A 13789-nucleotide genomic window follows, 5' to 3' on the forward strand; every position below is an offset into this window, starting at 1 on the left:
GCACTGCTGGTCAGATGGAAGGATCTGGTTTGATCCAGGGGCAAGTACAGCAGCATCTCGCAGCCAGCAGTAAGCACCTGTAGGCTACAGCCTCCAGCAAAGGAGAGAGGAAGCTGTTAAATGCAGGAGGTGAAAAACAATGGTTGAGAAGCCACTGAGTCTCAAAGACTCGGGCAAGAGAGGTGGGAGAAACTCCACCTCTGTAGACGCAGCTCCCAGCAGCCTGAGCCAGGCTCAGGGTCAGCTCTGCATGGAGCAGCTGGCTGGACCAGGGACCACATGGTCCTGCCCAACCTCTGTGATCCCGTGGCCCTAAATCCTTCAGCACAGAGGCATCTCAGCTGCGTAAGAACCTCTTCTACGAGGTTACAGAAAGCTTCTTCCCTCCAGTGCATTGTCCCCAGAGGAAATGACACAGAAAGTCACCAAATCACAGACTTGTCTCTCTCAGAAGTAAACCTGGCCCAGCAATGAGATCCACTTTGAGCGCAGGTTGCTGGGCAGAGTCACGGATGCAGACCCACCCCCCACAAAGCAAAGTGGCTTTTTTAACTAGTGTCAGAAACGGATGCAGAAGTGTCCCCCATAAAGCATCTTAACTAGTGTCAGAAAGCACACTGGTCCCCACTGAAAACAAAACTCGTTCTTACCAGAAACATTCAACATGTCATCAATTCGCCCTGTGATCCAGTAATAACCATCTTTATCTCTCCTGCAACCTAAAAATAGCCAGAAATGACAGCGTGAGGAAGCAGTGCCAGCCCTCAGAGCAACCGATAAGGGACTCGGAGGCCAGGACACGGCAAGGTTTGAATTGCTGTCCCCAGACTACTATAGCCACGCACTGCCCGGACAACCTTACCATCGCCTGTCACGTAGTACCCAGGGAACTTCTTAAAATACGTGGTTTCAAATTGCTGGTGGTTTCCATACAGTGTGCGCATTATTCCTGGCCAGGGCTGCTTAAACACCTGACGGTGGAAAATGCAGACCCGAATTAGCGAGATGAAAAGCAATAACCCAGTCTCTGTACCACGGCAATAGAGATGCTCACAGTCCCTGCATGTGGTGACAGAGATGACAGAGAGATGGCTGCAAGCGATGATACTCAGACACTTGCTGCCCAGTGCTGATACACTCGCCAGGTTTGGCATGGAGGAAGGGGCTTGGCTGGAAGTTTGTTCCCATCCTCCTGCCTTGCTCATGTGTGCAAGTGCATTTAGCGGTCAGTTGAACACTTTATTTGCAGCATAAAGCTCCCAGAGAGCTACAGCAGTGAAAGGAGTTCCTACCGCCCAAAGGGGTCCCTTGTGTGGACGCAGAGTAAGTGGAGACACACATGTGTGACCAGGAAGGTCCTGGAGCTCACAGGGAACACACAAGGGTGGGGAAATCAGCCCTGCCTTACCAGGTAGCCTTCTGCTTCTCCTTCCAGCTCTTCTCCCGACTCGTTCAAGATGGCAGGGACCACACCGAAGAAGGGGAAGGTCTGCCATGGGGACCAGAGAGCAAGGAGACACAGGGGTGAGCTCAAGCATCCAAACCCCATGAAGCAGAGGCAGCAGGGGACAGAGCAAGGGCAGCTTTGGAGAGGCTGTGGCACATGGGGCCTGTGAGCGCACCTGCACACGGCCAGGCCTAGGATTTGGGGTGGTGGCCACCTCCCCATGTGTACCACTGTCCCACAACCACGCTAGCAGGGTCTGGGCAGTGCCAGCTGCTGCTGCAGGGCCTTGCCACGGCCCCTGAGGTGGGGGAGCATCAGTACTCACGGCAGAGCCCGGCTTCATGGGGGTGGCGGCAGGGAGGGGTGTCAGCATGTGGCCACCCTGCAAAAAGAGGCAAAAATGAGTGAGTTTGGGCCATGCCAGCCCGTCCCATGGCCGTTTGCATCTGGTCACATCATATCCCCATCAGACACAGGCTGCTCGGGGCAGTCATGGAGACAGAGCCTTGGAAAGGATACAGCAGGGAGCCCGTGCTCGGGCATGAAGCTTTGGAGCTGCCTGGGGAGACAGAGATGGGGAGGAAAGCAAGGTCCCTGGCAGGGACCCTTCAGAGAGGAAGGTTTCTCCTTGGAGCCTGTTTGAGGTCCAGGAAAGAAAGAGGAGAAGGGGATCCAACACTTGCAGACCATACCAGGATCTCCTGGGCAAGCAAGACAACTAGTACACATAGAGCCCAAGAGACACTACGGCAAACATGCAAAGCTTTGCTGTAGCACAAAACTTTGTGCAAAACCGTTCCCTGCAGGGAGCACGAGCGAAAGAGAAGTCCCAGGGACACTCAGGCAAGGAGGCAAGGACTCACAGTCTCTGTCTGCCAGAACGTGTCCACAATGGGACACCGCTCTTCTCCCACCACGCGGTAGTACCACAGCCAGGCTTCAGGGTTGATGGGCTCCCCGACACTCCCCAGCACCTTCAGAGTCTTCCTGCTGTGCCTGCGGAGAGGAGGGGGCTGGCAGGGCTCAGCAGGCCACCGAGAGCCACCGCAGCGAGCCTGCAGGAACCCGTGGGCTACCCAAAGTGTCCCTGGGGCGCCCAGGCATGGCTCACACCCTCTCAGCCCTCTTCCAGAGGGGAATAAAGGAGATCTCTGCAATTTTAGTGCCTCCCACTTTGCTCTGCTCCTTCTTTCCATTGGGCTCTGCGCCCAGCACACCTCTGCGAGGCCAGGAGCAGGGAGAACCTGCAACCTCTGAGCTTGGCTTCAGCTTATGGTGCAAGAGGGGGACATGCTCAGAAGTCCCATAAGGAAGTCAGTGCTGGGACTGCAGCAACATGGCCTGCAGGTTGCTGTGTAGAAGGCAGAAGATCCTGGTTTGCACTCACTTTTTGACGGGCTCCTCCCCGTGCTTCATCAGCAGCCGGATGGCTGTGGGTGCCGTGTAGAACTTGGTCACTTTGTACTTGTCAACAACGCTCCACATTCGCCCGACGTCTGGGTAGGTGGGGACACCTTCAAACTGAGCAGGAGACAAGGCAGTGACACAGCTGTTCCTTAGTGCCACCAACCTGCAGCACCTTCCTGAGCAGGAGCTGAGAGCAACAGGGACCCCAGCATGTCCTCACAGGAATGCCAGGGGCATCCCCAGTGCAGGAACCACTCTTACTGCTTCCTAGGGATGGATTTGGCATCACCCCACCCCAGGTGCCCTAGCAAATGTCCCCCAAAACACCCTAGCAGCACAAACACTTGGGTGGCTACCAGTGACACCAGCCCACATGCTACAGGGTGAGAGGTCCAAACACAGCGACAGAACCACAACTAAAAGTACCAAGAAGCTCAAAAAGGACTCCTCCAATGGGACTGATTTTCCTGATTGCATCTCCCCAGGGAGCCTTGGGCACACGCCTGTGGCTTCTTGGTCTGTAGACAAGTCACAGCCAAACAGCACCAAAGGAGATACAGGCACGGGAGTTAAATCCAGGTTGCCAAATCAGCATCTGCAGTGACAATATCACCCCCTTCTCCTGATCCAGCTTTGGTATTACCCCACAGCAGCCCTGGCTCCTCTGCTACACAAAGGTCTCAGGGAAGGAAACAGGGAAGTGTTTGAAACATTAACCACCCAAAAGCCACACACAGACTAGAAGCCTGTCTGTCACCCAGCGGTCACCACACCCTCCTGGGGACGGCCACCCCTCCTTGCTGAGCCCAGGGCACTGCATGCAAGGCAGCAGCACACTCGGCACAGAGCAATGCAGGGATGCAGCTCAACACCACAAGCTCTGCCTTCTTGGATTAAAAGCACCCAGCTGCCATCCAGCACTTACTAACACACTAGTTGCTCCGTTTGCCAAGGGTCCATAAGCGAGGTAGGAATGGCCCGTTATCCATCCGATGTCGGCTGTGCACCAGTAGACATCCTCAGGTTGGTAATCAAACACGTATTTAAATGAGGTGGCGGCATAAAGCATGTATCCACCCACCGTATGCAGCACACCCTATAAAGACAAGACACACAACCGTCAGGACAAACTCCCACCAGGGCCCTCATCCTCCCCAGCCAAGCTGACCAACCCAACCAGATGACATTCGAAGGTCTCTTCCAACCCAAACTATTCTATGATCCTGAGCATCACTGGTCCACTGAGCTCAAACAGCAGCTGAGAGTAATGAGTAGCACAGCCCCTTGCCCATGACCTCCATGGTTCTTCTTCTTACTGGGGTCTCCCAACATGACCCTCACCGGTTCCCCCAGCCGAGGTCGCCCTGCAGTTCATCCCATGGGCGCTGAGGTGGGGACCGTACCTTGGGCTTCCCAGTCGAGCCGCTTGTGTAGAGGATGAAGAGTTCGTCCTCCGAGTCGCACCACTCCGGCTCGCACTCGGTGCTGGCACTGCTCATCAGCTCGTGCCACCACGTGTCCATGGTGGGATTCCAGGAGATCTGAGAAACGCAGAAGATTAGAAACAGGCCCCCCAAAAGCAGAGATGGGGAATGAGGGGCTGCAGTCCCGACTTCACCCCCTTCGCAGGCCATCCAGGCAGATGTTCACAGCACAGCTTCTGCCCTGGAGCTGTCTGCTGCAAACCATGCACCAGAGCCGCAGCTGCCACTCCAGAAGCTCCTTTTCTCAGCCCAAAGCCATGAGGAAAACCTTTAAGCTTGGTCTGGCTGCAAAACCTGAAGCAGACTGTCCAAACCACTGGCAATGCCAACAGAACCCTCTCAGCAGCCCGCAGGACAGGGGCTGCGGCAGCAGCTGCCCTGCGCTCTCACAGCAAACGGGCTCCTCCTGCCCCTCGGGCTGCCCCGAAAAAGCAAAGCTGCAAATCTCCCCCCGCACATCCACACACCCACTGGTCCTGCACTCCCTGCTGGGACAAGGAGTGACGGGCTCACACTGCTAGGCCCCAAAGACCCAAAAAATCTGTTTTCCTTCTTTTAAGGTAATTACCCTGATGAGAAGGAACTGCTCCAATGTGGAGCCACCCAGCACCGGCTGCCTGAAGGAGCTGTTGGAAGATGCCAGAGCTGTAACGGAGCCACCAAGGCTGATGGGCAGAGGTCACCCCAGCACTGTGCTGGCTCGCTGCCCCTCTGGGGTGGCTCAGTTCAATGCAAGACCCAACTCCATCTGACCTTTTTGCCCTTCCTCAAAGATCTGGAGCAGCTGAGCGGACAAAGCTCCCCAGCCCAGGGAAGCACAGACGTCTCTGCAAGGCCAGGAACACTGAGCTGAGCCTTGCTGAGGAACATCTCCTTGCAGAGCCCGGGCCGGTTGTGCAGGCACAGAGTCCCCCCTGCTCCCTCAGTGGGGGTGTCTGGAGGCACAGAGAGCAGCCACGGGGCTACATCCCGACTCTCTGTGGCCCTGAAGGTGTTCAATGTGCCACTGGGAGGCACCAAGATCCCATGGCCCAGCACACAGCTCCTGCACACACGGTACAGGGGACACCAGCTGCTTCGCAGCCCAGCATAACTGAGCCCACTTGGAAAGCTCTCATGGATGCCCATGGCTCCTGGCTTTACCTGGGGAAGGAGTTTCCACAAGCTTGTCCCACCAGCAACCTCCCCGCAAGGCACCACATCAACCAAGCCCAAGGGAGGCTTACACCAGCCCATCCAACAGTCACTATTCTTGCATCTGTCCTTCAAAGATCCCTCCATTTCACCACCCAAACTCCACTGCTCAGACCCACGACACAGCACACAGCCCCCAGACACAGGACCGCTGGCCCATGGGGTCCTGAGGCTGCAGCTCCTTGGATGGGCAGAGTCCCTGTGTTGTGTCTGGAGCTCCAGGTTTGCTGCCCGTGGCACGCTGCCGCAGCCGGGAAGCTGCAGGCGATCCCTGCCAGCCTCACCGCAACAGGATGTGCGTCGCAAGAGCTGCTTTTAAGAGGAAGAGAGATGAACCATCATCCATACACCGGCAGCACCTCCCAGAGGTTCCACATTTCTCCCCGTCAGCGCGCTGACGTGCTGCACTCCGGGGGCTTTTACGGATGCGGATTTGTTTCCAGCAGCAAAGCTGGTGGCACTGCATTCACCCCGAAACTGCGGGCAGCTCTGGCCAAGCGCCGAGTGGGATCTATGGCTAACATGCAACCGCTGGTCCCCTGGTTAGGAAGGCACGTGTGGCCGTGCAGCCGGGGTGGTTAGGGAGGTGGAGAGCTGGAGGGGGAAGCGGCGGGGAGGTGCCGGGAGATGGAAGGCAGTGCTGTGTGTAAATACCTTGGGATGGAGTCTCTGTGAGCTCTCAGTCTTTTTTTCCTGTTAAAAATCCACAAAGAGGATATGAAAGTTGAGAAGCAGAGGATCCACACCGGGCTTTGCAGGCAAGGAGCTGGAAGCCCACAGGCCTGGATGCTGGGAAACCATCCGGGCAGGTGGAGAGCGCTGGGATGTGGGGCCAGGCCAGGAGATGCTCTCTGAGCAAACGCCTGCTCATCTCCATCGCCTCCCCTGGGTACCCGCTGCCACCACAGCAGGTCACAGAGGCCACCCCCACATGCAGCCAGCTGGGTACAGAAACACAGAGCCGGCACACAGCCCACAGACAGCCCAACAGTGTTACACAAGCCAACGGCGTGGTAAAATGCACCCTCAAGGGGAAGTAATCTTTAATAAAGCATCTGAACAAGTAGAGCAGCAAGAGCCAAAGGGTAAGAGAGCCCCCTCCAGCCTCCTCCTCTTCTGCACAAGAACCTCATCACCAGCAACCAGCTCAGGGACAGGCTTCTCTGTCACCTCCCGACCAGGGAAACCTCACACAGTTCTGCTCAGCTCCAGTTCTCCCACCCTTTGCAGCTACCCTGCCTTCGCCAGAGAAGGGGCAGAGGAGGCCAACGTGACATGGCCAGACTGGCCAACACCAAGAAACAGGTCGGTAAAATTAACACAGCCAAGTGAGCTAAATTAACGCAAAAATACAGAATCTGTTGCACTTCTTGTCCAGGGATGCGCACAGACCATCCCTCAGTCGGATGCACTCCCCAAATACAACCCATTTCTGAGCAAGCACCAGCCTTGGGATAACCCAGTGCAAGTAATCACCAAACACACAGGGACAAGAGGACACTATTGCAAGGCACGGAGCAGTTCGGCAGCAAAAGCATCCTGCCTTAAAGCAGATGCAGGCAGCAGGATGCGGGCAGGCAGGGCTGCACAGCAGCCTCAGGAGCTCAGCGGGCAGCCAGGGCTCCACGACACTTTCCCCTCCTTCCATCCCTGTCCCACCACATCCTTTCATCTGGTTTCAGTTGCCTTGGAAAGGCCCAGCTCCGACAGCTCACACAGTGACTGCGACAGAGACCGCACGGTTCTCAGCGCCCGGCTCTTGTCATGCTGGGGGGCTGCGCTGAACCCACGCCACGAGCGCAAATATCCTGGTTTTCCTCTCCCACTGCCACTGTCACAGCCGCAGTGCGGGAAGGCATTGCTCCTCGCACAAACGGGGAGATAAACACAGGATTAGGAAGGTCAAGTCCTTCGCTGGGTGGAGGAAAAGGGGCACCTTGTCCTCATGGCTTTGGCAGGTGTACCCGCTGCGCTCAGGGGTGCTGCAGCCTGGCAGCGAGCGATGGTGGTAAAGGAAGCAGTGGGGAGAGGACCTTGGTAAGGCAAAGGAGCCCTTTTTCACACCACTTGTAACACAACGACAGCAAGGAGGGGAGGAAACAGAAGTAGGACTCAGTGACTGGGAGTATCCACATGAATCACTGCAGTGGTTCTGCACTGATTGATTTGCTGGGCAATAAACCCTTCCCCCTCACACCCTGCAGGAACATACCTGTACATCCTGGCACAGCCTTTTGAGAGGGGGAGACTTGCTGCATGTCCCGTCCACCGCAAGTTCTTCCCTCCCCAGGTGCTTCACCACAATGCACTTTTTCAAAGGGGAGCCCCTGTAAAAGGCAAGAGCTGTCAGATCCGGCTGTTCGGGCAGGGGTAGAGCCTGCCCATCGTGGGCTTTATGGGCAGCACGGGAGCCCGAGCAGACGCCTGTTGAGCTGAAGAACGTGCTGCTGTGCAAACCCCAAGCACACCATGAACTGCCAGGGACACCAGCCACAGGAGCATCGCTGGGAGAACAGGAAAGGTCACAGCTCACTGGGCATTTGTCCGGTGTGGTTCCTACGGAGGAAGCGGGAATCCCCCGAGCACCTCTCACAGGTCACTGCTGGGGAGGTTCCATCCAAATCCCAAATTTTACCGCCTGTGACCTCAAACAAGAGCTCCCACAGCACTCAGGAGATATGAGGTGGCTGCTCCCATCCCTACGCGTGACCAGCTGCCTGGCGAAGGAAGAAAGGCTTCCAAAGCCAAATTACGCATCAAGGAAAAGAGTGGGCGTTTGTCCCCTTATGAGGGCCAACACAGCCGACCTATAACACAACGACCTTATCTCCCTTCAGCCCTGTCAGGATACCGACACACTGCCTCCATCACTTAATTCCCAATTCCAGGATCACTTCTATCCTCCCAGGTACCTACTTTTACACACACATGAACTCACGTGTTCAAGTGTTAGTGTTTTAAATGCTTTTCAAGAGTGTGAAATACAGAGCATCTGCCCTGAATTTTCGTGTTTGATGTAACAAGACCACATTGTGTCTGTAAGCTTGGCAAAGTCATTTCATATGATTATTTCCCTTTCTGTAAAATCCGATGATGGATCTGTCTATGGTTTACAGTATCTCAGTGAAGATACTTACAAAAATAAAGCAGCTTCACCATATATTTGTGCACAGCCAGGCCCTGATCCTGCACACATGTTGGCGTTTGTCAGCTGGAGCGCCTGTCCCTGTTTACACAGCCACTTTCCAAACTTGAATCATGTCTGGTTTAATTCATTACTGTTGAATTAGGGGCTTTGGAGCAAGATTTAAGTCTCAACGTGCCCCACAACACTGTGTCCAGCTGGTCACAACTGGCACCACGGTGCATTATTCCCTCCCACTTCACGAGTTGCTGCTGCAGAACTGGGAGGATCTCCCATGGGCCATAATGGTGGTGGATCAGTCCAGCAAATCCTCCCCCCAATATGTGGGTCTTCAGGTCACAACGGACAAGAGGAAAGTTAAAATATTTTTAAGACAAGGGAGTCAAAGCGTGTATTACTTCTGAAAGGCTCCTGAGCTCTGCTCTTCCCTGGTGAGGCCACATCTGGAGTGATCTCCAGAGGCCCCTTCCAACCCCAACCAGCCTGTGATTCTGTACGCAGCTTGTGTCTGACCTGCTGCAGAGTCTGCTCACCTATAAACACTTCCATTCGTGCAGGAGCAGATTCCAGCAAAGCTCTTCTTACATGGGAATCCATACTTACTTGTCTTTACATTTCTGGAGAGCTTCATCTGCAATCTGCTTCAAGTTGACCAGCTTGTCCCCTCGAAAAAAGGCATCTGCAAAATGGTCAAAAAAACATCAGGGGGAATCGACAAGCAGTTTCAGGAGGGCAGAGCAGAGCTCGTGCAGTGAGGGAGAGCAGGCAGGAAGCTGCTGGGAAAAGTTTCCTAATATGCCCTTTTAGCCTAGAGAAACGGATGCCAAGAGAAATGGTGAAATTTCTTCCCTGGGAGAGGTTCCAACTTCAACTGACGAGTCTCCTGGGAATATTCTCTGGGGAATGATCCAACGTGGCCAGAACACAGGCTGCAAAGTTTAGTGGGTCCTTTCCATATTGTGGACCTATTAATGAACCCACTATTTTTTGCACTATTGAAAAAAACAGCTGGGGAAATGCAGCGGGCTTACATGCAAACACTCCCCCCTCCCTTGATCCCTTGCTTTACCAGGCGACAGTTGCAACAGAAAATTCCTTGAAATTGGGAAGAGGGAATTCTCATATTACGACTGCCTCATAAATGATACATCTTGCAAACATCTGGCTGATTTTGACGAGGAACATGGATGAGAAGCATTTGGAAACATGTCATTAGCAGCTGGTGACATCATGCACAACAGGACAAGGCGGGAGGGCTGCTCAGACGCTTCACTGTACGTTCAAAGCGGGAAACAGGACCCAAGCACAGCTACAAGCAGAGCATCAGCCTTGGGGCAGCTCAGCTGATCCACTGCCCCTTCCTCTTCCAAGTGCGTTTGCCTTTTAAAATAAAGGCTTTTCAGACAAGCAATAGTAATGGCTTGGAGGCCCAGAAGTGGGTTTTACCCGCCGTGACGAGCAGAGAACAACCGCAGTCGAGAATCCGCTCACAGAGAGAATCTGCCGAGAAACCTGCAAACTGACAGAGATCACACAACCAAGTCAGCAAGGACACACACAAAAAAACCAACCCAAAAAACCCAACAGCAGCTGCGCAGTTCACCCACGGTAAACGATACCGCCAGGCACTGACAGAGAAAGCTAAAGTTAATGCAGAAAAGGGCTGGGAAACAGCACTTTGATTAAATTTCCCATCTTTTCCAGCTCCTCCTTCCCCCAGTCTCCCTAAAACAAGAGCTGCTCTGCCCCAACAGCTCAGCTCTGAGAGCGCATCCCTACCACAATGGAGTGCACGGCTCCGATCCTGGCGCAGGCCAGCATGGCTACAACCAGCTCCAGGATCATTGGCATGTAGATGGAAATTCGGTCTCCTTTCTTCATGCCTGTGGAGGGAAAATGAACGTGCCGTTCGTCCAAATGAACACATCATATGTCACAAGAACAGGATATAGAAAGAAACGAATGATTTTAAATCAACGCTTATATGCCCGTAAGAAAGCCTCGGCTGGAGTTAAAAGCTGAACCAGCCTTGGGTTTTGCATTTGAAGCCCTGCGGCTCTTGTAAGACGACTGCAATGAACACTCCACGTTCTCAGCAAACACAGCCCTCAAAGGAGGCAAAAGGTAACCAGCACCCCCTGCTTGCTGGAAAACCCCAAAGCAGAAAGTTTAGAGCACAGGTTTCCCCCTTCTCCAGCTGACAAGACCAACACTGATTCACTTTCACAGACAGAGCCAGAGATGAATCTCCACATCACACAATCATAGAATCATTTCGGATGGAAGAGACCCTTTAAGATCCATCGAGTCCAACTATAATCTAAATCACTAAACCACGTCCCTAAGCCCCAAAAAGTGCATTGCAGAGCAAAACTGCATTCACCCCACTTTACAACTGTGGAAGCAGACAGACAAGCGAAGCATTTTGCACAGAATTTCTCAACAGATTGGCAACCATGCAAAAAACGAACCCAACCCAATCTCCAAAATGCTGGTGTAACACCTTCCCAGCATCCAGTGCTCCCATTGCTTCAGCCACGTACCTTGGCTGCGGAGGACATTGGCAAACTGACAGACTTTGTGCAGCAACTCGCTGTATGTGATTTTCGCAGAATCCCCAGGTTCGTTGCCTTCCCTGGAAAAACAAGGTGATATTTGTTAATGTACAAGCAGTACAAGGTAAGTGACGCTACAAATCCAGACACTTACTGCTCTGAACATGTGTGTCCTCACCTGCCCTTCCGAGCACAGAATGACCAAACCCCAAAAATCCAATCCTGGACTAAAGTTCTCCAATAGTAGAAAAATAAAGCCCAAAGTCCCCATCCTTGTACAGACCACTACATCTGACAGCAATTGAATGCATGCAGTGGAAATACATGGTACTTTTGGAGTAAAGAGAGGCAAAAAAGGTCTAAAAGAACCAAAACTAAGAGTGCATATGCTCAAGAGAAATCTTGGATTTATGGTGCAGCACCCTTGCTCACACACACTTACATCTGCAGATACATCTGCATGAAACACTGGCCAGTGCTGGCGCGCAGCAACACTCAGCCTTTAAATACCTAGTGACTGATGGACCGTGATGGGATGCCAAGCGCTGTCTTATTTTCCAAGGTCATAGATAAATATACTCGCGTGTATTTGTTCACTGCCATGCCTGCTCTGCATTATTCTCTCCATGGCCCTCTGTGAAACAGCTCTGGACGCCTGCAGCCCCGGCGCTGGTTCAGTGGGACTTTGCCATTAGACACAGGGATGGGAAGAAGAGCCAGGAGATGCATCCAGAGATGGAATGGGAATGTTGCATCCCTACAGAAAAGTAAAAACCAGCCCCTTTTAACGTGACACAACCCTTCAGCCATGCAAATGAGGTGGCACTCCCAGCAGACGGGGAGGTTAATGAAGAATGTGAAATGACTTCACACTCCGCAGAGCAGTGGTTTCCCACACCCAGGAGGGAGACACTTTCCCAGGACTCTCCCCAAGGCAGTCAGCACCGAAAAATTAGTGATCCGTCAAAGAACAGAGCTGTCACTCTCAGGTGACAGTCCCCTGGAAAAGAGTCCCCTTGAGGATGGGCAGCCAAATGAAAACCTCTGATGCTGGGGAGAAGCCAGGAAGCACCTCCATGCCATGACCTCCCTTAGGACTGCAGCCAGGCTCCGTCTAAGTTGGGAACAGCAACCTCACTTCTTTAACATCTCAAACAGTTCAGAGCATACAAAAAATATGTACTGAATTCTAGCTAAAACTAACCACTGCTCCCCCTTCCCCCAGCAATGCAAATAGGAGGAGGGCTCCCGCATTGCAGAAATGCATGAAGAAACACCATCATTTCTCACATAAATCTGTGCCACTCTGTGTCAGTGTGACCGTGGCCACGTGCTCCAACAGCAGACACAGTCCTGGTAGGAAGAGAGTAAGAGTTGGGAGAACCCCACTGATGGAAACCCCATACCTCCTGCCCCATGTAGTACATGGGTTTCAGAACTGGTGGTGACACTTGGACCATCCCATTCCAGAGCTACTCATGGATCTGCTGCTTTTTAGCAGCAGACATTTTAGCAGGGTCTTTTGCAATAGGGCAAGGGGCGATGGTTTAAAACTAACAGAGAGGAGATTCATGCCAGACATGATGAAGGAATTGTGGCCCCTGAGGGTGGTGAGAGCCTGGCCCAGGTTCCCAGAGAGGTGGTGGCTGAACCATCCCTGGAGACATCCCAGGCCAGGCTGGACGGGGCTCTGAGCACCCTGAGCTGGTGAAGATGTCCCTGCTCATGGCAGGGGTGGCACTGGGGGGGGGGGTGGCTGGGAAGGTCCCTTCAAACCCAAACCATTCTGTGATTCTATTTTTCTAGTTATACTCCTGGCTTCCAGGGCACTCTGCAGCAATTTTATGTACCAATACCCGCACTGATGTGCACGGGGCAGCCTGTCTTCCCATTAGCGGCTCCCGCAAGGGGATTCCCTGCTTGACCCTTTACGCAAGCTTGGTCCCTTTTAAGTTGAAGAAGGAAAGAAACAAGAATACAAAGAAAAAGAAAAGCGTGGGAATGAGAGCCAGTGTCCAGGACATGATGCTCAGCCCTGGCATCAGAGCAGCTTCCTCTCTTTCCCCATCGTGACCAAGAGCATCACTCTGAGCTCAATACCTGTGAAACCATTAGACAAGGTCCCTTACAGCAGGGCTCTCAGCTAGTAAAGAGAAACCAGGAAATCAGAGAGTTTTCTTTTTTATTTTATTATTTGAGGGTCAAAGATCCAAGAGTTGATTTCGGTGCTGAACTGAGCAGCTGTAACTGATCTGGAAGGAAGAGCATCGGCTTCTGTTGCATCTGGCTGCAGGCTAAGTGCCTTTCCTTGCTGTGCAGAGGTTTTCCTTGGTACATCTACACCACAGGTGCAGCAACATCCAGGCCAGCGCTGTGCAAATCTCTTTGGGTCCAGACGTCCAGTATCGGTGTGTGCACAGCTCTGCCCCTCAGCTATGACCCTTGCTATGAAATATCTCTCAAAGACAACTATAATGCTTCCAAAATGCAAGCTGGAGCATCCCAGATCACTAATCCCTCACCTGAAGATCTCTGCACTGGGGTCTGCTGGGCACTG

General features: G+C 53.2%; 1 protein-coding gene across 2 annotated transcripts in view; it reads right to left on the reverse strand.

Annotated features, from left to right (window-relative positions):
* Window positions 1-13789, reverse strand: part of ACSS2 (acyl-CoA synthetase short chain family member 2) — a 33063-nt gene that overhangs the window by 3466 nt on the left and 15808 nt on the right. Inside the window, exons 3-16 of one of the 2 annotated variants that reach the window (XM_065849630.2) lie at window positions 11221-11312; window positions 10457-10560; window positions 10124-10196; window positions 9281-9356; window positions 7745-7859; window positions 6187-6225; window positions 4258-4395; window positions 3780-3950; window positions 2835-2968; window positions 2311-2443; window positions 1773-1829; window positions 1409-1489; window positions 863-971; window positions 651-719 (exon numbers count right to left, since the gene is read on the reverse strand). In XM_065849630.2, coding sequence (XP_065705702.2) covers window positions 651-719; window positions 863-971; window positions 1409-1489; window positions 1773-1829; window positions 2311-2443; window positions 2835-2968; window positions 3780-3950; window positions 4258-4395; window positions 6187-6225; window positions 7745-7859; window positions 9281-9356; window positions 10124-10196; window positions 10457-10560; window positions 11221-11312 — 1391 coding nt within the window. The remainder of the gene's footprint in view (window positions 1-650; window positions 720-862; window positions 972-1408; window positions 1490-1772; window positions 1830-2310; window positions 2444-2834; window positions 2969-3779; window positions 3951-4257; window positions 4396-6186; window positions 6226-7744; window positions 7860-9280; window positions 9357-10123; window positions 10197-10456; window positions 10561-11220; window positions 11313-13789) is intronic. The other variant, XM_065849631.2, reaches the window with a different exon arrangement.

Source organism: Patagioenas fasciata, chromosome 16 (assembly GCF_037038585.1).
Source record: "Patagioenas fasciata isolate bPatFas1 chromosome 16, bPatFas1.hap1, whole genome shotgun sequence".
Classification (NCBI taxonomy): Eukaryota; Metazoa; Chordata; class Aves; order Columbiformes; family Columbidae; genus Patagioenas; species Patagioenas fasciata.